At 50.4% G+C, this 23,473-nt stretch overlaps 1 protein-coding gene across 1 annotated transcript; it reads left to right on the forward strand.

Moving 5' to 3' along the window:
- Positions 1-8,452: 8,452 nt before the first annotated feature.
- Positions 8,453-13,126, forward strand: Rtl1 (retrotransposon Gag like 1). Its single transcript, XM_038338105.1, has one exon. The coding sequence runs from the start codon at positions 8,453-8,455 to the stop codon at positions 13,124-13,126; it is 4,674 nt and encodes a 1,557-aa protein (XP_038194033.1).
- Positions 13,127-23,473: the final 10,347 nt, after the last annotated feature.

Below are 23,473 nucleotides of genomic sequence, written 5' to 3' on the forward strand. Positions count from 1 at the left end.
GAGACTAAGGCAACAATGGCTGACCACTACTCCCATCAAAGAGGTCACTGTGGACTGGATTCAGCATAAGGAAGAGGGGACCATCCTGGAAATCTTCCAACAGTTGCTCCCTGCAGGAAAGGTCAATGGGAGAGGAGACTAGGTGCCAAACTCACATCAAATCTATATCTACTTGCTGGAAAACAAAATAGGGGTCCTCTATGAGGAAATGGTTTGTCAAGAGCTCAGGAGCCAATGTCAAGGGCCAAAGCAGGACACACAAGTACCAGGATGGGTGTGGGAAAGCTGATGCTCTGGCTAAGGCGTGCCATGACCTAGGTTTTTGCTTGGTCTTCAACAGGACCGTCAGGCCCACACAAGTTAGCAAGCAGTATGACCCCAAGCCTCGTGTTCTTCTTTTCCAGAATGAGAGCTTTAAAAAATGATGCCTATATAGAGTATCCTAAGGAGTGAGAGAAGTCAAGTGTGCCAACACTCACGAGACGTGCCTGGAGAAAATACACAGAAGGGCAGAAAAAATGCTTTAAATCCATAATCCTGTTCTGGGGAATAAGCGAAGGGACTAGGGAGTTACCACTAGATTTTTACCTCCATTGCTAAGAAAATCCATTCATCCAACAGCTTCCGGAAAGAAGCGAGGATCGAGTCCAGCAGGACCACAGGAGATCCACTTGGACACTTGCGGCCAAGGTAAGCAGGGGTAGGGGTCCCATGCTGGCCTCTGCCCAGTAGAGCGAGAGGCACCTGGTCAATGGATAGAGTATGGCCATGCTAAGGACTAAGGGTAAAAGGGTTAGTTTGGACATTTTCTGGGGTACCCAATACTTGAGCAGCTATAATTAGTGGAGTCTCAGTCAGCTGTCTTATCCTGTCCTGGTCCTCTGCTGATACTAAATAAGAGAAAATGCATTGGGAATGACAGCACAAGCCTTTTGGGGAGATGGAGGCAGACACTAAGGCCCCCACTTCTGTGTCTGGCTGCCTGTCAGACCACGAGGCTGACCGCATCAACAGCATGGAATGAAGGCAGCCTTTGGCCACGAGGCCCTCCAGGTCCCCAAATGGCAACTGCCTGATCCCTCTTTGGGCACCTGTTTCTGCCTGTGCCATCTACCAGGGGAGGGGGATAAACCTGGCTCAGAGCCCTGCTTCTGTCTCTGACTCTGCCTTCCTCAGTGCTGGATGTCAGCACCAAGTCTTCTAAAAGTCAGTTTAACTCTACAGAAGGGTATGACACCCCTCCAATGATGGCATTAAAACCAAGATAGAGTATAGCACTGGGCAGATGTCACTATGATTGGAAAATTACAGCTATCCCTAAGTCTTCTGCATGGCCATATGCTGTCCCTTATAAAATAGTTACCAACCACTCTTTGCAATGGGTGAGAGTGGTTGTCACTGGATAGGGTCTGCATTCTTGCCACTGATAACCAAGGGTCCTGGAAAGCGGGTCCACCTTTTGACTCTGGTGTATTCTTTTCCATGCGGGGCTTATTCCCATCATGGGGCTAATGGAAAAATTAAAGTTCACACTGCATGTGCAATGCTGTCTAAATCTCGACCCCTGCAATTAGAGTGGGTGTTCTAAAAGCAATAATCAGATAAACCCGAGTAACAAGAACAGACCCAGACTTGTGCACAGTTTTTCACAGTTTACAAAGGGGAACACCTCCTTCCCTTTCTAAATGAGCAAAGTAAGGATTGCAGGGCTGGTCACCCTCTCTCCTTGGCCCTAACCCTACCTCTCACAACCTTCCTGCCTTGAAGTCATCACCTCCAAGATTTAACATACTCTCCCACTCCTACATCTGCAGCTGCCAAGGCGCACCCATGTAGCCTTGTAGCAGCAATGATGGCAAAGGAGCGAGCTGGAGGCAGGCAGGAGCTGTAAAGTCAAGGCAGGTGCCAGGAGAAGCCCATCTGGGCTTTCAACCATTGTGTAGATTGGGGGAATTCTATTTAAACAAAACTAGGACCCTAATTTCTGTGTGCGGCTATTAGAACTGAGGCAGGGTAGGAGTCCCTGATCTCCGTCTGCTCACTCAGACCCTACCTTTGCCTCCACAGCCTGGACAGCCCCCCAGGCACCACTCAGAAACCCCAGAAGAAATTAAGAAAGCCATGGGGAAACTGAGGGCCAGGAAAAGAAGGTCACATGGAAAGTTGGAGCCCAGCAAGACTAGCAGCTGCGCAGGCTCCATCCCTATCCGGGCCTCAGCTCTGCCCACGCGCCTTGAAAGGAAAGTTTAGGCAGAGGAGCAGCTGATTGGTTCTGCAATTGGGGCAACCCATAGAGGAAGGGTGTGCTCCTGCACGGCTCCACAGCCCCTCCCAGAGTGGCATACTCTCCCCCTCTATGGTTATTCTGGGAGAGTGATCCAGTGGGCCCCCTAAGCTGCCAGTTAAACAGGCATGGGCCAGGACACAAGGCTGGGTCAAGGGCACTACTGTGCAGCGGGCTGGATAGGCACGCAACACACTTGAGGGTCCTCTGCTGGAGGCTTCCCACCCTAGCAGGAAACCCCAGACTGAGAAGGTCCTCCATTTCACTCTCTGCACACTGTCATGGGATTTTCCCTTCACAAACCGCAGTCACCCCGTCATGAAGATGAGGGACCGATGATCAAGGATATCTGTCTACACCACAGAGGGAGAAATTTTGTTTATTTTCCTGAGCAGAGAGATGAAGGGTCTCCGCACCTCATATTGTCCAAGTCAGGGTGGAGTGGGGAGCAGAGATCTAGGGATGGGCTGGGTCCAGCCTGCTCCCTTGATATTCTAAGACCACTGAGACCATGACATCTGACCCCAGCTCCTTGTGGGGCTTTGGGAAGTCCTGCTGAGGGTTTTGGGAAGTCCTACTCCCTTCCCAGCAAGATGAATAAGAAGAAGGACTGACACACTCTTTTCCACCAGGGAAACCAACAAGGATCCTAAGGCTCTTCCTGCCAAGGACACATCTTGACCGTGACATTTGTCTAACAAAATAAATGAATAACATAATTTGTGTCCCTCATTGTCCTTGAAAGTCCACTTCTATCCTGGTGCTCCATTTCCATTCATGGCACCAGAAGGCCAGGGCAGTAGAGAAATAACTAAAAGATATTTATTCTGAGGCCACCTATCCTTTAAGACTTGGTGGCTGTGTCCATCACACTTAAGTGGTTCTGAGAGTCTCGGACAAGCCCAAAGTAACAGGGGTCCTCACACAATGCTCATCGTGCAGCCAAGACCCCCAGGGTGATTGGGCAGGTCTCGGAGAGCCATGGCTGCCCTCATCTCCTCTGCTTGACTTCACCCTCCTCCTAGACTCCTGTGGGGGCTCCCGCCCTCCTGCCCTGTCCTCACCTTTCCCCTAATTCCTCTGCCCCCGCCCCCGGCCCATGTTCAACACTCAACTCTGCTCCTAAATATCTTTTCATCTCCTCTTCCAAGCTCTATTTTTAAAATCAGATTTCCTTTACTGTACAGGGAAAGGTATTCATTCGCTGAGGGATTTGCCCCCCCACTCCCCCCTCACCACTGAACCCTTCATAGATGCTCCGTGGCAGCCCTTACCCCATGGGCCACTTGCTCAGAAGCAAGCAAGGAGCTGACCTGACCGGGTCTCGGGACACTAGCAGTGGTGAGACTGGGGTGTCTGTCTTAAGTGTTGTGGGATAGAGGGCTCCAACAAAGACCCAAAGAGCAGTTCCAACTCAGGCACAAGATCCAGATTTTGATAGAAATTTCAAAATAAAAGAAATATGTAATGTTTGAGAACAGACATTGAAATGAATGTGAAGGACAGAGAATGTTTCTTCCACGCTGCCAAAAGACATGTAGGGTGGCCAGTGGAGAGCCAGACAGGGGAAGCCTAGGTGATCGCCCAGAGACATCAGAGAATGAGGATGGCATTCAGTATGCCCCACATCTATCCAGAGAGGCAGATCCCTGGGCTGGGTCACCTGGAGTAGAGGGTCCTTCCTCTTGCTACAAGGGGCTCTTACTCACCTCGAGCAGAGCTTTAATGTACAGGGTGCAGGGTTCGCCTCCTGGCTGCTGTGAGGCTGCATAGTGGTACCCATCTCCAGTTCTCTGGGGTCCAAGCAGGATGCCTAAGGCAGAAAAGAATGAGAACAGACTGCTGGGTGGACTAATGGACTAAAGGTCTTAAGAAACACAGAGCTCTGGAAACACCAAAGTCAAGATGAGTTTAGAATTGGGGACGCGAAACTCAGTCTTTCTAGAGAAATGCCTAAGGAGAAACTAGGAAGGGCATTACAGATGGTTAAAATTTTTTATTTTGTGCGAAACAATTTAAGCTCTAGATTCCCGAGCATACAGAGCGATCTACATAGTTTCAACACAAGATATGCTCGCTCCAAGCTCCATTCAGCACTGGGGCACTTGGATTTTATGGCATGGACATGAAATGTAAGGGGTTGGGAGCTGAGAATTTAGACAAATGTCACTCAAAGATAGTGGAAGTGTGTGGAAAGATCTCAAGCGCGCGTACTGTAAATTGATTTGGGTTTCTGGGGTAGAAATCTGGACTTTATTTTGAGGGGTGGCAGGATCAAAATTTTCTATCACACTAAGGGCTTTGGGCTTCCGCCAAAAGGCTCTAAAAAAACCTTAATAGTGAGATTGTTTGCTTGTGGGAGATAAGCCTGGAGAAAGCATGATAAAACATATTTTATGGCTAACAGCTTTGGACTTTATTATTACAAGCAACGAGAAACACTGAGAAATCGTAAATAGGAAAGTTAACAGGCACACATTTAAGAATCATGCCCAAACATTCTGACTTTCTATGTTGAGGGCATGCCAAAGTTTGACTCTCAGGGCATGCCAAGGAGATATGATTAATGTTGACGCTGAGGAAAGGTTTTAATTAGAGGGCTTACATGGCCGAGATGGGGACTTTGCAGAGAAATTTGGAATTTATTTAGAAGCTCTGACGTGATGAGATTTTTGCACATGCTTAAAAATTTGATTTATCCAATTCTAACGGAGTGACACGGTGAGTTTTTTTGTGTGTGATAGATATAACATAGCACAGTTATGAAATCAAATGCTCGCTGTATGCCAAGAATCTGGACTTTTTTATGTCGTGCACAATTAAGAGACATTGCAGGGTTCTTAAGGTGGAGTTACAAGCTCAGATTTAATGAACTGGGCAAAGACGTGTGAATTTTATTCTAAGGGATGACATATCAGAGTCTAATATCACTCCAATACGTTCGGATTTAAGCCAATAAGCGGCTTAAAATGTGATGGGGGTAAGATTTGTTGGTCTTTTTTTTTCTTAAGAAAAAAAAAAAAGACTGGCCCGGAGGTAAGTGACATGATAAGATACTGCACTGTCTGTTAAGAATTTGGGGCTTTGTGCTACAAAGAAACTTTGCAACGTTTTAAATGTGGGAGTGACTCCTTCCGGTTCATGAGTTCGGCAGAGAGGAGAGTGGCCATCAGAACATGGTTAGATGTGACACACGCATACATGGCGGACACTGTCGTATCCTGAGCGAGGGGTGAGACACCATTTTTAATCCTTTTGTGTGGGGAGGGGGCTGCTTGGAATTTGGCCAAGGAAGGGTTTTAAGAAAGGAAATGGTCAAGAGTTTTGTCTCCAAAGGAATCTGATGATTTAAAACATGCTTTATGCTAAGGTGTGTGGATTTGACGTCCAATGCATGAATGATTGCCCACTGCCCCTTGGCGAGGGGCAGTGAGGCTTCTGTGCTGAGAGGCTGGGTCACCTACAGCATGGGCAGAGAAGTCAGACGACATTTACACAGCATGTCAGGTTTGGACATGGTTTTGAGGCATGCAAGGAGTACACTGTCATGCCATGCTGAGGAATTTGGACTCCCGCCATGATGAGATTTTAGGGGAATGACATCATGAACTTCGTGTGTTGAATAGGCTCAGTCTGCTGAGAAATGGATGACATTATGATCACTTTAAGACTTGGTCTCATAGGTAAGGCAGAGACTTTGCGAGGCTGGAAGCAGAAGTTACAGGAGCCAGTGCATGCGTGTTACAAGAAGTATGGGCTTTTGGTGACCATCTAAGAGCTTTGGCGTGAAGGCAGTCAAGGGTTTCTGGGGTGGCCTATGAAACTGTGGATTTTTGTATTGATTAAATCACATGGTTAAAAATCAGCAATTAAACCACATGGTTAAAAAATAATTTATGCTAAGCAATTGGAACTTCATAGTATAGAGATGAAATGTGTATGTGTTAAATAGAAAATAGTAAGATAGATATTGTTTATCCTGCTAAAAGTTTAATTTCTGATATTCAGGTTTATTAAGATATTGAGAACATGAGATGTTTGGTTGAAAGGTGGAAAGGAGAGTCAATCGTTCATGTGATCAATTTTGTTAATCTTTTAAGTGTGGACTTTTTATTAAGCAGATGTATCATCGAGTTTTATAATCGGATTGTTACAAATTTAAATTTTAAACCACGAGCTTAAATGGGAGACCTGCTGAGATTTTTATGCCTGACAGATGAACCTGTGGATGCATTAGTTGAATTTTACATTTCGCTAATAGTGCATGCCATTGAGAACTTTCATGAAGAGGAAATAAGCTGATTTATGTGAAATGTTGTGCATGTTTCTGAGATGCTAGTTTTACCTCATTTGTACACCAGGTTTAGAAACTGTGACCTCTCCCTCCAGGAACGACAAGTCCAACTTGGGCACTGTGCTAAAGCCTTTCAATTTTAGCCAGAGAAGGTTTTTGGGTTAAGTTTACATGTCAGATGTGTTTATACAAAAGGTTTGGATTTAATATTGCAGACAGTAAATAAACAGTGAGAGGCTTTAATCAGAGGGCTTGCATGATCAAATGTAAGTGCCATGCTAACAAGGGAATGTCTAATTCTGAGAAACTGCAGATCCAAATGCTTTATCCGGCTGGAAGGTAAGAATTTGAGCCAATGGGAATTTTATATAGAGAACAGCAAGGAGATTTTTGTTTATATTTGGCTTTTTGGGTTTGTTTTGTTTTCGTTTTATGGTTTGGGTTTTTATTGTTGTTGTTATTGTTGTCTGGTTTTTCTGTGTTTTTTTTGATAGGTCAGCCTAGTGGCCCTCAAAAAGAAAATTGAGAACAGAGGTGTCAAATTTATAAAGATAATAGCTTTACGGCTGGGGTAGTGAATAGTTTCATTTGTTTTGCAAACCAATACATCCCTTTAAATTCAATTTCCGTGCACTAAATCCTCCCATGGCTAGATTTTCAAAAATTCCAGGACAAACAGATTTCAAAGGTCCCGTGCCCTCCTCTCACCTAACTTCGTACCTCTGTTGGATACACCCCTGTAGCGGAGAAGATCAGCAGTGACAGAGAAAAGGGGGTGCTTGTAAGAATGAAAAGACTGTCCCTGCCTGAGAAAAGGGGAAACTTGGAAAGATGGGATCCGAGAGGCACGCAGAAACGTTTGCATGGACAGAATTGAGGCCAGATGTTTGAAGCTCCAGGAGCCCTGCAGACCAGGGCAATCCTGGGAGGGTTGATTTTAGAGAGGCTGGGGAGGGTGGTGTTTGGAAACCTCCAGCTCAGCGCTGGAGAGAGCGTGGCTTTGGATGGAGATCAAATTGAGAACAAGAAATCCACCCCATCCCCCCCCCCAAGTATGACCTAGGAAAAAGCACCAAAAGTGTGAGTTTTCAGCACACAGTAGGCATTTTATAAACATTTATGGGGAAAAAAATTAAGAGCAGAAGTCACACTCTCTCCCGCTTATCTCAGCTTGGAGCCTGGAGGAGGAAATAAGAGCTATTTTGGCTGCTGACCCAACAGGCAGGAGAGCGGCCAAATGCCCGTTTTCTCCTCTTTCCCCAGAGTTGGTGAGACAGCAAGCATCTCCCTGCAGGATCCCGCCTCCAAGCAAGCATGCTGTGCTGGCTCCAGACCACCAAGCCTGCCAGCAGTGGCTTCGAGTGGCACTGAGATGTGACCTTATGACTTTCGGATGACTAGAGACAGGAAGGGAAACTGACCAGGCATGGGTGCCATGGCAAAATGGGCCAGAAGTGTGCCCTGCCAGGTGCTTGCTTGCCACAGAGGACGCTCTGGGCAAGTTGCTGCGCAAAATTTATGGACTGTGAATTTCTCATTCCACTGGAGGAAGGAGGCAGGCGGGGCAGTTAGACTCCGCCTGGGAGGCAGGTCAGGGGTTGAGTCTCCCCTCTAGAGGTGCCCCAAGTGACCAGAGGAGGAGGCTGTATTGAATGCAGGGAGAATTTCTCTAGTTTCCCTCTGATTCTAATTACTTGGGCATCTGCTTTGTCCTTGAGAATCTGACCCTGACGTCTTGAGACCCTAAATTGCTACTTTTCCTTTTGCTTTTATCCCTTTCTGCCCCTAGGTTCTGATCTCCACGGTCGCGGTCTCTGACCACACTCATCACAACCTTACCTGTCTTCAGAGCACAGTCCTTTCCAACCGACGACATGATGGAACCCTCTGAAGACTCATTTGAGACGATGATGGAGCTTAAGAATCCATCATCAAAACAAATGGAGTCCTCCGAGGGCTCATCCAACACCGTTGAGGAGACACCAGGAAGCAGCGGGGCACAGGCGCAGGCAGGGGCGGGCTCAGACAGTGGCCCAGTCCAGGAGGGAGAAGAGCCCCCCAGTGGCCCAGTCCAGGAGGGAGAAGAGCCACCCAGTGGCCCTGTCCAGGAGGGAGAAGAGCCACCCAGTGGCCCTGTCCAGGAGGGAGAAGAGCCACCCAGTGGCCCTGTCCAGGAAGGAGAAGAACCACCCAGTGGCCCCATCCAGGAGGGAGGAGAGCCATTCAGTGGCCCCGTCGAGGAGGGAGAAGAACCACCCAGTGGCCCTGTCCAGGTGGGAGAAGAACCATTCAGTGGCCCTGTCGAGGAGGGAGAAGAACCACCCAATGGCCCTGTCCAGGAGGGAGAAGAGCCACCCAGTGGCCCTGTCCAGGAAGGAGAAGAACCACCCAGTGGCCACATCCAGAAGGGAGGAGAGCCATTCAGTGGCCCCGTCGAGGAGGGAGAAGAACCACCCAGTGGCCCTGTCCAGGAGGGAGAAGAGCCACCCAGTGGCCCTGTCCAGGAAGGAGAAGAACCACCCAGTGGCCCCATCCAGGAGGGAGAAGAGCCATTCAGTGGCCCCGTCGAGGAGGGAGAAGAGCCACCCAGTAGCCCTGTCCAGGAGGGAGAAGAGCCATTCAGTGGCCCTGTCGAGGAGGGAGAAGAACCACCCAGTGGCCCCATCAAGGAGGGAGAAGAGCCCCCCAGTGGCCCCGTTGAGGAGGGAGAAGAGCCCCCCAGTGGCCCCGTTGAGGAAATGCAAGAGCTGTCCACTGAAACGGAGTCGTCATTCAGTGACTCATATGAGGAAAGCGAGGATTCATACAGTGACCAAGACCTGGAGGGGACCTACTACAGTTCAGATCCACTCAGTGGGGCTACCGATGGCATAGATTCCATGTCAGGCAACTATTATGGGACCCAGCTAGATGACGACACTGACCTGGAAAGTGGGGAGCTGGACAGCGAGGCTCAGTCCAGGAGCTCTCCCGAGGAAGTCGTGGCCACTATGGGGACCATCATCTCCATGTTCCTCCGAATGCAAGATGTCAGACAACAGCAGATAGTGACGGAGGAGATTTTGACGCAAGCCATCGAGGATGGCCAGCTGCCAACCATCAGGCGCTTCTCTGGAGATCGAAGAGATTACCATGAGTTCATTGTGCTCTGCCAGATGACCATGCAGAGCCACGCATCAATGTTCTCCAATGACTTCCTGCGAGTTAAGTTTGTCATGCGCCATATGTCTGGCCTAGCCTTGGAGTGGGCCAACGCCCTGGTAGAGCAGAACAGCCCCCTGATAAATGACTTCGCGGGCTTCCTGGAAGCCATGTCAGAAAAGTTCGAGTACCGGCAGACGCTACGTGTGGCAGAAGACGCCATGTTCAAAATCAGGCAGGGACACCGCAGCGTCGCCGATTACATCAATGAGTTCCAGAGTCTGATACCCACCTTGGGCTGGCCAGATGAAGTCCTGCAGGCCCACCTGTGCCATGGGCTCAATGAAGACATCAGGCACTATCTGTTCAGGATCCCTCAGCCGGATTCCCTGGAGAACCTGATGGTGGTTGTCCTGCAAATTGAAGAAAAGCTGGCAGAGAGGAGAGCAGTGCTCAGGCTGCCCCCGGAGGCCCGCCCAAGGAACATGACCTGGATCGACTCACCTGCCCCAGAGAAGTGGCGGGTAAGCAGCTGGCTGTCCCATACGTACCATCCAGATATCGACCGTGCCCACATCTTCCTGCTGCTCATGGTGAGGGTAAGCCCCTACCACAGTGTCGCAGTACAGGCTCTGGTGGACTCTGGAGCAGAAGGGAACTACATGGATGAGAGGTTTGCCCAAGAGCACTACGTGGAGCTCTACGAGAAACCCTATCCACAGGCAATCCAAACCGTGGATGGCTCCCTGATTGGCAATGAACCCATCTGGCTGTACACTGAACCCCTGATGTGCATCCAACAGAACCATTATGAGTACATTGAATTTGACATCGTACCTTCGCCCCACTTCTCTGTGGTCTTAGGCATCAAGTGGCTCCGAACCCACGCACCTGACGTTGACTGGACCAGAGGCCGTTGCACCTTCCACTCTCCCTACTGCCTGAAGAATTGCTTCCACCCACCCGCACCATGCATCGCACTGGAGAAATACAGCATGAGCCTGCTACCCGGATTGCCGCACCCGTACTCAGACCTGGCCGACGTGTTTAACCCGAGGGAAGCAGATGATGAGACTTCCGACCAGCCAAGCTCAGACGGATCCGATGATCTTTCTGAATCAGAGCCCTCTGAGCTTCAGCAGGCTGGAGACAGTGATCGAAACGACGTCTTTTATGAGTGTCCTTCCAGGGTGCCTTGGGTATCTGTGGCAGCCAGGATGCAAGAAAAAGCCAGGCAGCAAGAGGAATACTGGATTTTGTGCGACATGCTGATGGAAAGACAGGACTACATACAGATGATGCCAGAACTCTTTGACCAATTACATGGAGCTGCATGGTTCACAAAACTGGAGCTGCGTAGGGACATTCAGGGAACCGATGAGACCTACAGCGTCTCACGCACAGAGGACACATGGAGAGCAACATTTGGTTTGACCGTTCACCAGATGAGATGCTACCGGCCCTTCACAATGTGCTCTTTTGCCGACGAATCTGATAATGAGATTCACTTTATCCTAAAAGACATCCTAGGCTTCTACGTGATTTGCCGTGGCAAAGAAGTCCTGATCTACTCAATGACCCAGGAGGAGCACTTCGAGCATGTCCGCCAAGTTCTGCTTCGCTTTCGCTATAACAGAGTCTACTGCTCACTGGACAAAAGCCAGTTCCATCGCCACACTGCAGAAATCATGGGCTTCGCACTATCCCCCAAAGGGGTGAAACTCAACAAGACCCTCATGAATCTCATTACAGGGTGCCCTGTCCCTGGCAACAGGAGGTGCCTGCAAGCCGTTATCGAACTCATGTATCCCTACCGCCACTTCGTGGAGCACTTCGCCGTCATCGCAGATCCCCTGGTGAGGCAGCTGCTAAGTTCCCAGCCCTTCTACTGGGGAGAAGAGGAGCAGGAGGCTTTCGAATGCCTGAAGAGGGCCTTCCGCAAGGCTCCCATCCTCTACCACCCCAAGCCTCACAACCCATTCTACTTGGAAACAGGCATCACTGGGACATTCCTGTATGCCTCCCTGATCCAAACTGATGAAGAAACTGGCAAGAAAGCTACCTGCGCTTTCTACTCACGAAAACTCTCCCCAATGGAGGTGGATTACCCTCAAGTGGAGATGAGGATCCTTCCGATTCGGGCTTCCTTCATGGTGTGGTGCCGCTACCTGGAGAACACCGAGGAGCCCATCATGATCCTTCTCAACACAGAGGATCTAGCCTCTCTGAATAATGACAGGCTCACCGTACTTCTCCCCGGGCATTGGGTCTTCTTCTTCTCTCACTTCCATTTTGATGTAATGGAGTTGCCTGATCAAGACGACACCCGAGCCCTGTCCCATAGGAGAAGTCGAAATCAGAGAGGCTCCAGGGGCAGGTATCTGCGGCCACTGCTGCTGCTTGCCTTGAGGAGAGGTCAAAGGGTCTCATCCTCTGAGTCCGAGTCCGAGGACAGTGAAGATGAGTCAGATCAAGAGTCAGCGGAGTTGAATCGGCAGAGCCTGGTGCAGGAGCTACTGTCCACCATCCCGATAGAGCAGATCCTCAACAGCTTTCTGGCCCACTTGAATATGGCCCAGGTCCGGGCCTTCGTCCTCAACTTCTTCTATTGCCTGCTCCGCTGGAAGAGTGTCGTGAGTGTGGCAGCTCTCCTGGTGATAATGAGGGTGAAGCAGCAACAAGTCTCTCCTCTGCCTGCCCCGTCTCTGGAGGTGGACTATCCTCCGCCCCGACACACACTCCGACTCATCCTGGACTCGAGCCTCATTGCAGGTAGCGGTATGGTCACAGCTCTCATTCAGTTGTTCAACCAGATGCCCCCTCTTCTGGGTGGCCACAGCATTCCAGCTCGACAGTTGGCGGAAATGTTCCTGTGGCCCAGGTGCTGGCAGCGGAATGCTCTGCATTCCCAGCCCCCACGGGGCCTGCGATTCACCCCTGGGTTCTGGTTCACCCTGTGTCAGTTCTTCGGGATCAGAGCCAACCCAGAGGATGACGTCTTCCCTGCCCCGCACGAGCGCCGATACTTGGAGCTGCACGTCGTTGGTGATGAAGATGTCGTCTTGCGAGAAGCCCTGCAAGACGACCTGCAACGTTACCGTCAGTGTGGCCTGCATGACGGCCTGCAAGACACCTCGCAGGACGCGCAGGACAACGACGTGCAAGAAGCCCTGCTTGGCGACCAAGAAGCGGTCACCTTCCGCCCACGAGATCTGTTGGACCCAGAGGTCCTAGATTTCCTCAGCAACCGCCTACTCTACATTCTGGGTGCCGATGGCCGACTTACTCTGATCAGCAGAGATGAAGTGGCCCAGGCCCTCACACGATTCCTGATCATGGCCTCCAGAATAAGACCGCCTCCTCCACCCAGCAACACACTATCTTCATCAGATGATGAACTTGACTGAAAACACAACAAAGACTCTGCCATCCTCCCTTGTGCCTCAGCCAGCTTCGCTTAAATCCAGCGCCCCTTCTTGCCACTCCTGACCCAAGGGGAACCCATTTGTGAAGGGCCACAACTTCAACTCATCAACCAGCAACATCATCTCTGCTAAAGGACTAGTCAACTACCAGCGTTCCAGAACCAGCTAAGACTGTGTATGCAACCCTGTCCAAACTCACTCTCCAAGACTGCGCAACCCTATCCTAACTGTCCAGGCCCCCAGCCCACAGCTGAGAGTGAGAGCAATGAGAGGAGAAAGCAGTGACGAGCAACAATGACCCTGTCACCCCAGGCCAGATGCAGAGCAGGCACAGCAGGCGCAGCCAAGCAAGCAAATGCCAGGAACCCCCCCCACCACCACCACCCGAGTGGCGTGTGGCCACCTGTGCATCCTGGGACACTGACCTCGGGTGCTCCACTGACTTCTACCTCCACACCGGTGTTCCAACTCCCCTTGGCCCCACCTCCACCCCTCCACCCCCTCCCGGCCTCCCGAGGTACTGCAGCGCCATGCCTCCCCGAGTCCCAGCCCACCCTGCAAGCAAGTCCACCCCACACTACCCATCTGGTCTGGCTCCCTGACACTTCAGCTGACCCTGAACTCTGAACTCTGACCTTACCTGAGCAGAGCTGCTCAATGGGGCATCTGACGTACCAGTGTGACTTACCTGATAGACTTGTCCACCTTTAAGGTCCCCGAGACTCAGGGGACACCAAAAAAAGGTGGTACCACCAAGTGGGGCTCCCTTTCCCAAAACTGACAACTGGACAGTGCAGAGGCCAGAGACCCCACATAAAGGAGGGAGCCCCCAAGGACACTGGTGAAATCCCGGACACCCAGCCTACTGTGCCTAGGAGCCAAGAGTGCTCTGAGCAGACCGCTGCTCTTTGTGATGGGAAAGAGCTCCTTCCCATATTTTCCCATCCCACTTCTGCCTTTGCCCTACAAATAAAGAGAATAAAAGATGATCTGGCTTTGTGCTTTGTTCTAAAAGAGAGGAGGTGACAGTGAGAGATAGGTTTGGGGAACAGTGAGCATGGGGGCAGAAAGGATGGAGCAAGCAGAGAGGGATGGGGGTGGGCCAGTACAAGAGGGGGAGGGGCATGGGCAGGAGGGCTTGACTTGCTCCTAAACAGCTCATGGAGACACAGAGCAACAGGTTTCCCTTCTTCTCCTAAAGAGAGGAAAGCCACTCCACTCTCACCCCCTGAGGCTCATTCCAAGGGGAGCTACACATGGGAAGGAGACATGGGGGCTCATAGGGGCAGAGGGAAGGTGCCCCAAAATCCCAGTCTTCCTCAAGTCACATGACAAATGAGGAGAAGTCAGGCCTTGTTTTAAGCTCATGGCTAAGGGGACACCTCATGCACAGCCTGGAACCATTCCCACAGTTGGAGACATTCCCAATAAATAAGGCCCAGGTCCTTACCCTATGGCTATCCTGAGGGTACATTGGTCTGGGGGTAGGTAGGAGCTCCTGGGGGAGTAGAAATAGAGGGAGTAGCCCTCATTCACAAAGTCTTTACCCCTACTCAGAAGTACCCCTTCTACAGGAAGTCTACAAAATGGCTCTTCCAGTGTGACCTTAAGGACAGCATAGAGATTCAATCCACAGGACCCTCACATCCAAGGGATGCTAGCTCTAGCTCAGCTCTTTACATCCTGCCTGGAAACCTGACTTCAAGTTAACTGCAAGAGACCTCCTTTGTCCTGAGAATGTGTCAAGGCTCTGGATACCCAGTGTGACAACCCAACGTGATCCCACCTGTAGCAACATAGCTGAGCTTGGGGCCCAGAGAAATATTCCTGAGAGCCAAAGACCACATCCCTCCATGCCCTCTCCAGCCCACACTGGGATCCCTCTGCACTCGTGAGTCCCAAGGAGCAACTGGCTACTGTCTAGCCTCCTTAATGAGGAATCTACCCCTGACAGCAGCACCAGGAGATCATGGGCAGGATCCCCGGTTCAAGGTCAGGGGCTCAGCCTCACCTTAGCACTTTCTCCTGCTCCTAAGGAAGTTGCCAGTGGCCCCCTCCCAGATCCTGTAAAGAGGACAAATGTTCCTATCTTCAGTCACCCTGTGCATCATGAAGAATTGTGGCGGGGGGGCATCTGGAGGATTTCAAAGGGGTCACAATGAAGTGTTGAGTACGACCATCACAGAGTTCCTACCCCCCATCTCAACCAGGACTACTTTCTGGTGTCATCTGTTCCGAAAATCATGGTACAGAGAGGACTTCAGAGAGAAGCGGCCACAGGCAGGCCCGGGGAACCTCCTTTGTGGCTTCTGTCCTCCCACCTCAGGCCCTTCTACCCTCACAACCTGTGGTCTCAGAACCTAACACGTGACCCCCACATACAGCTGACATCACAACAGCCCCAGAGACAGAGGCTGTTGTTGTCTGTCTGTCTCTCTAAGACGGCACCAAATGACACAGTATGGGTTAGGGTTCAGCTGGTTCAGCTGTAACAATCCCAGCATTCCTTTAGTAAACTGCTTACAGAAGACCCTGGCCCCAAGTGACAGGAGGACTACCTTCCCACTGACCTGCCTTCCTATTCCCTAAGTGGGGCACCTAAAAGAGGGGTCAGTTTCAAGACAAGACCATTATAAGAAAGAGCCTTTGGTTCCTAAAGTACTCCCCAGCTCCAATGACACTCTGCTTGGAATTCCTAAGAAGGGGCCCATGACCTTGAGGTGGGACTGGGGTCCTAATGGGGAGAACAAGCACACCACTGCTGTACCCTAGCTTCATTTTCCTGGGGGCCTCACACCCGAAGCTGGACCTCAGAAACAAAATTCTGTCCCTGTTTGGTGAGGACCTTTCTGGGTGCAGTGGATGAACAGATGACGCATATGTGCCTGCTGCTGCCAGGGGACCCAAGGCCTTCCACAGGAAGGGGGAGAAGTGGAAAAGAAAACTTATCAATGGCAATGATGTTAGCACAGAGGTGGGCGCATTTACCCACCGGCCACACATATACAGACTGTGAAGGACCAATAAAGGCCCACTGGCCTGCCAATCTACCCAGCAGGGGCTTTGTCCCCATTTACAGGAGGAGAAGGCAGCTCAGGCAGTAAAGAGAGGTAGTGACGCCCTAAAGCAGTAGGTATTCAGGTTATGGTGGAGCCACTTAGAAAAGAGATTGAAAAGCACAACACAAACCTTTTTTTTTCTCCTGGGGAAGAGAGAAGCAAAGAAAGAAATTGGTGTGAAAGTTCCTGCTAGGTGATTATGACATCACTCCCACCACAGTAAAGGTGAAAACTGGAGACCAGCCCCTGGCTGCAAACTCCACCCACCGAGGAAGTGCCCCCACTTCCCAGCTTCAATCCCCATCCAAAGAGCTCTGAGAGCATCAGGGAACAAAGAAGAGCACAAGGCCCTCCCTTGGCCACCCTGCTTGTCCCCTCCCTTGCCTCCCGTCCTCCCCTTATAAGATGCCCCTGCAGGCTACAGGCCCCGCATATCAATTCCAGAGCCGGTCACAGCATATACTCCAGCTACTCACCAGCAGGACTGGATTTGCTACTCCCTCTTATAGGTGACCATGGGTCACGTTAGAGGTTCCCACGCAGGACCCTGAGCCAAGAGTTTTACCAGCTCCTAACCAGCCTGGAACAGAGGAAGAAGATTGCTGCCCACCTAGGTAACCTGGATTGGCCCCATAGTAAGAAAGGGAAAGGTGACAGATAAACTATCACCGTCACCCCCCCACCCCCTGCAACTGCTCCTACCCACCTTTAGCCCTGCTGCTGGGAACAGGGGACCACTTATTACGATCTATTTCGATCAGACACAATCTGACACCTGAACAGCGAACATCATCCGGACTTCTATCCACCTGTGGGAGCTCAGGGGCCAGCATGAAAATCCTGATACCATGAAAAATACAAGGTGCACAGGTAGGAGGAAGAGGTGCGGGGGTGGGAGGTGGTGGTGAATAAGGGAACAGGGAAGAGATATGAGGCAAAGGAAGGGTGGGGAAGGGAAGGGTGGAGGCCTGGGTTCCCCCCACCCCCGTCCTGCTCTCAAATCCCTTCACAGCATCAAGGCTCCCCACTCAGGGTCCTCTTGTGTGCCTGGGCTGGCTGCCATAGCTGGTTAATGGAGTTAATAATGGTAGTGCCGTGGGGATGGAGGTGCCCCCGCCCCATGCATGCAATGATCTGAACTACTGGGGTGCAGAAGACAGGACTCGGACAGCTGCTCATCGTGCTGTTGAAGTGTCTAGGGCACCCAGCCTGGGCAGGGGTGCCACAGAGGAAGAACCAGGTGACTCTGACAGCTCTTAGGGAATCCACGATCTGAGGTGAATGAGATGAGACGTCTCCAAAAGGGCTCAAGGAGAGAGTAAGAGGCCGCCTGTAAGGGACCTCAGCCTCCTGGTCATAAAAAAAAATCCTGGATAGAGGCAGAGGCCCCTCAAGGAGACCCTGTTCTGGGAGCACTGGTAAGGCGCAGCCCTGCTCTGTTCCAGCCCTGCCCCCCCGTCCTGCAAACAAAGACACCACCTCTCCGGGATCCACCCCTTTGTCCTGTGAGCTGGGTCCCCTCAGAGGGCGTCCAGGAGAGAACAGGTCCTGGAATCCCAGTGGGAGAAGCCCCAGAGTAGGCCCAGGATCGACCTCTGACCTGTCTACCCTTGGCCACAGAGTCAGGGGGTGACCCTTGGCCCAGCCCCAGGGAATGTCCCACCAGGGATATAGCTCCCCCTCCGAGAAAGGACCTCAGAGATGGCCCAGCCCCAGGCATTCCCCTCTAGAAACTTGGAAGGCTGTGGGGAGAAGAAAGAAAGCATGCCAGGAAAGAGCAAACTGGAAGACACATCCCGGTGAAGCCCAAGGTGCAGGGGAGGGTCTGGAGGCCACACGCGGTTGAAGGGGGTGAAGAAAGGCATCATATAGGAGCTGAATGGCTGTGCAATCAACTCCTGCATGACGCCGTTCCCACCCCCCAACTTCTGACTACGATGAGATACGACCCTCCTCCTGAAAAGCAATGCAAGAATCCGGACGACAGGTAGGGCAGATTCCCGCTGCTAGTAGTTAGAGAAAGGACAGGAAGGGGCAGCCAGCCCTAGTGCACCTGTGGAGGTGTGGACCCATCCACCCTCCTTGTCCAACCTGACCTCTCCTAAATTCATCGCAAGGCGGCAGCCCATGCAGGTGATGGGGGAAGGGGAGAGGGTGGAAAGAGGGAGGCGGAAGGGACGCCTGCAGCCACAGAAGTGCCAAATGTGCTTCTAAGGTCCATTCTGTCCAGTCACAAACTTTCCCAGGCACGTATCCAATGGGCTCCTCTGGAGACCTGGAAGAAAATCATGGGAACCAGCAGGAGCTTATACCACCCCAGATGGAACCCCAAAGACAATGTGTGTGTTAGCAGCTGCTCAGAGAAGTGAGGGGACAGGCTGCAGGCACAGACAGTTAAATGCTCCCTAGATTTGTTGAGGGCGAGGGAAATGCTTCAGATTGGGGCTGGTTGAATAATTCGGTGAGTAACTAAAAACACAAACTGCCTTTGCTTGCCTGTTTGTTTCTTTCTTTCTTTTCAAAACAGGGTCTCACGGCGTAGCCCAGAGTGACCTTGAATTCTTCATCTTCTAGCCTGGGGCTTCCACATGTTGAAAGGACAGACCTGTGTCACCATGCCCAGTTTGAATGGCATGTGTACATCAGGCTATATATAAATAAAGTTAAAAAATAAAATCTTTGTTGTTCCTGCATTCTTTCTCGACTACCACGTCCCCTTCCCCACTGCCAGCCTTGCTTCACACATCCCCACCTCCACTGCTGGTCCAGGATAGCAGGAGCAGTCTGGGCACAGTTCTGAAGGACGGCCTAATGCTGCCTGGGGACAGTGTGTAGAGAGAACAAAAAGTGAGGGTGGAAGGCAACACAAGAGGGAAGGGACTCAGCATAACTCAGATTTTAAAAAAAGAGCTGCATGTGACATACGAATGGGAAAAGGGTGCGAGCAGCCTGACACTGTGGTCAGAGGCTGCAGATGGCAGGTGGGGGAGGGGAGACACTCAGTGTGACACACTGGGAGAAATGGCTCTGTGTGACACATATGTGCTCAGTGATCATAGGGAACCCAGTTCTGTGACAGACAGGAGGGAAGAAGGTCTCAAAGTGGCACATATGAGAGACAGGCTATATGGTTCATGGGAAGCAGGAAGGTCTCAAGGGGACATGTGTAGGAGTGGCTCCATGACACATTGGAGATGAAGGAGCTCATGTGTCGCATGAAGAGGGGGAAATCATGTCGTCTGGAAGAAAGCAGAGACTTCACATGACACGTATCCAGGAGGGTTCGATGCAGCATCCGTAAGGAATAAGGTTCCATGATGTATGGGAGAGAGGAGGAATTCAATGGCATGTAGGGGAGGGGGCTCCATATGACTCACATGTACAGAAGGGGCTCCATGAACCCTGCGAGCGAGGGAGGACTGAAGGGGCACAGATAAAGGAGGAACCCTCTGACCCAGGAAAAGAGGGGTTCAATAAGACACCTGTCGAGGGAAGTGTCCATGGTACATGGGAGAAATGGACTAAGTGTGGCATATTTAAGTTATATAACTTTGTGACATGGAGAAGATGAATATTTTACTTACATGTTTTACATGCAGAGGCGGGCTCCATGACACAGGGAGGAAGGGGATGTCTCAATGTGTTACATGTAGAGGCAGGCTCCATGACACAGGGAGGAAGAGGATATCTCAACATGTTACATGCAGAGGCGGGCTCCATGACACAGGGAGGAAGAGGAAAATGGGTGAGACTAGTGATGTAGAGCATACATGGGAAGACTAGTAATGTATATGACACGTGGGGAGAGTAGTGATATATAGAATGTATGGGTAACACTACTGATGTATAGGACACGTGGGGAGACTAGTGATGTATAGAATGTATGGGGAAGAGTAGTAATATATAGGATGTATGGGTAACACTACTGATGTATAGGACGCATGGAGATTCTAGTGATGTATAGGATGTATGGGTAACACCACTGATATATAGGACACGTGGGGAGACTAGTGATGTATAGCATGTATGGGGAAGAGTAGTAATATATAGGATGTATGGGTAACACTACTGATGTATAGGACGCATGGGGGGACTAATGATGTATAGGACATATGGGGAGACTAATAGAGTATAGGATACTTCAGTGAGACTAGCGATGTATAAGATACATGGGTGAGATTAGTGATGTATAGGATGAGTGGGGATGCTAGTTTTGTATAGGATATATGGGGAAGACTAGTGATGTATGTGAAACATAGGTGAGACTTGTGATGTACAGGATATATGGGGAGACTACTGATGTATAGGCCACGTGGGGAGACTACTGATGTATAGGATACATGAGGGAGACCAGTAATATATAGGATGTATGGGTAACACTACTGATATATAGGATACATGGGAGAGACTAGTGATATATAGAAGACATGGGGAGATTAATGATCTATAGGATGCAAGGGGAGACTAGTGATATATAGGATGTATGGGTAACACCACTGATATATAGGACACATGGGGGAGAAAAGTGATGCATAGGACACATGCTGAGACTAATTATGTGTAGGACACATGGGGAGACTAGTGATGTATAGGACACATGGGGAGACTAGTTATATATAGGACACGTCAGAGCCTAGTGATGTATAGGACTCATGGATGAGACTAATGATATATAGGACATATGGATAACCCTGGTGATGTATAGAATGTATGGTTAGTAGTAGTAATGTATCGGACACATGGGTGAGACTAGTTTTGTATAGAACACATGGCCTAGACTAGGCTCACCGTGACATGTAATGGAAAGCAGTACTCTACATAACACATAGGAAGACATATGTTAAACATGACACATGTTGAGGAGAGATGCTCTTTCTATAGGATGCACAGGTAGGAGTGGACTGAGCATTATACTTATGGGAAGGAGAGGAACCCTATAGGACACATGGATGGGGCTAGATAAAGCATTACAAACATGGGAGGGAGGGGGACCCTATAGGACACATGGATGGGGTTAGATAAAGCATTACATATATGAGGAGAGGCACCCTGTAGGACACATGGATGGGGGTCAGGATAAGCATAACACTTATGGAGAGAAGTGCCCTACAGGACACATGTGTGGGGCTAGGCTTAAGCATGACCCATGATGGAGGAACTTTCTCTGCAAGACACAGTGGTGATGGGAAGAGGAGAGAACACAATGTGATGCTGGCATGACACAGAAGAAGAAATGTAACACATAAACACAGAGGATCTTGGGAATGCAGCAAGGTAGGTGAGGTCTATCTGAGATTAAGTAGATAGTTGTAGTGGGACAAACCGGGATGCTTCCTAGGAAAATATGGAAGAGAAATTTACTGTGACCCGGGGTGGGCGATGGGGGTGAATGTGACCCATGAGGAGAAACTCAGTGTAACTCATAATGGGTGGTGGGAGGCACTCTGTGTGTGACATGGATGCAGAATCTGTTTTGACATATGATGGGGTCTAGATGAGAAACACCGCAGGAGAAGAGATCAAGAGTTCAGAGCCCTGAGTGTCCTTGTGAGAAAGGGACTTAGTATGCCACAAAGGAGGAATGTGGAGCTGTGGGACACATGACTGAGGAAAGACTCAAGAGGGTGGCTAGGCTGAGTGGCCCTGAGTGGCACACAGAAGGGGAAGGGTTCTCTGTGAAACACAAGTAGGTGAGAGAGGGCTTTGGTGCAACACACTAGAGGAGCCCAGTATCAAAGTGTCACACACACACACACAAATGGAAGCAAGTGTCCCTGTGGCACATGGGTAAGTACAGAGCTACGTGGTACATGTGGAAAGAGGCATTCTATGTGACACATTACTGGAAGGGGTGTTCTATGATAAGCAGAGGAGTGGGGAGGAACTTAGCAGGAGGTAGGGACTCAGTATGACAGGTGACTAAGCAGGGAGGTGCATGTGACCCAAGGGAGAGGAAAAAGATTCAGTGTGTCACAGGGGAAGGAGAGGTGTCATGTGATATAGGAGTGTAGAGACATGAGGAGACAAGAGCCCATGTGTCTGTCAGAAGGGGGAAGGTCTTGGCTGGAAAGCATGGAGGAGATATTCTGTTTGAGATTCAGGAGGCAGAGCTCAGTATGGCCAATGGGTATATGAGGGGTTCAATGTGACACACAGGACAGCAGTGTTCCATGTGACATATGGATGGAAGAGGGGCTTATAATGATACATGAGTGGAGAAAGGGCTTGGTGTGACATATGATACTTGGTGGGTATGATACCTGGATATGAATGCACAGAAGAATTGGGTGAAATACTCTTGGAATGGAGGACTATGAAATTCACCAGGTCAGCATGCATGAGGTCGGGACATACGAGGTCAGCATGCATGGCCCATGAACAGAAGATGGCCTCAGAATAGTGTGTGGGCTGTGCTTTAGGTAACACATAAGGGGCAGGATTTAGCATGTTTAAAGAACTAGAGAGAAGTTCAGTGTGTACACTGAGGGCTCAACGTGAGAGGGGAGGGGCTAAAGGACTTGGTGTAGGACACGGGTTGACAAGGAGCTCCATGTGACTCTGAGTTCATGATTCAGTGGGTGTGTAACTGAAGAGAGACAATTGGAGGCAGGATGTAATGTCACTTAAGAGTGGGGGCTATGGAATGATACATCATAGGAGTAGGAGTTTGATTTGACATACAAGGGGCTTGTGTGACACATGGATGCAGGAATTTGATGTGACACATGTTCCTAGCTGACAGGGAGGTGGGAGGGAGTCTGAACATGGCCTGTCAGGAGTTTGCATTAGAAGCACAGATGGAAGAGCTACCAGTTCCTGGGGAGAGGGTGTGCCAAGGGTGGAGGAGGAGGTGGGTGTGCCATGTCAGCGGAAAGACTGTGGCCACAGCAAGGAAGGGAGGGAGTCTGATTGACACGTGATGGTGAGAAGCTAAGAGGGGGGAGGGCCTCATGAGCCTGGGTGGGACACTTTGGAGGGGAGTGGGTTTGGTGTGACATCAGCAGGCTCAATGTGAATCACGAATAAAAACAAGTCGTAGAAGATACGGCTTTCACTGGGTCACTTGTGTGATTGGAGTGGGGAGAGCTTTGTGTGACCTCTGGGTGCAGGAGGATCTCTATGTGGCATTCAAGTGGGGAGCACTTAGGATGACATGAGGCTGGTAGAGGGACTCAATGTAACACATAACAGGAGTTGGGGTAGGAGTTCAATGTGGTATCAGGAAAGGAGAGCTGAGCCTATGTCACACATGGTGGGGTAAAACCTTTGT

This window comes from Arvicola amphibius, chromosome 7, assembly GCF_903992535.2.
Source record: "Arvicola amphibius chromosome 7, mArvAmp1.2, whole genome shotgun sequence".
In the NCBI taxonomy this organism is placed as follows: Eukaryota; Metazoa; Chordata; class Mammalia; order Rodentia; family Cricetidae; genus Arvicola; species Arvicola amphibius.

Excerpts from the sequence above, each read along its gene's own strand:
- Rtl1 (XM_038338105.1), top strand. The coding sequence starts at position 8,453 with ATGATGGAACCCTCTGAAGACTCATTTGAGACGATGATGGAGCTTAAG.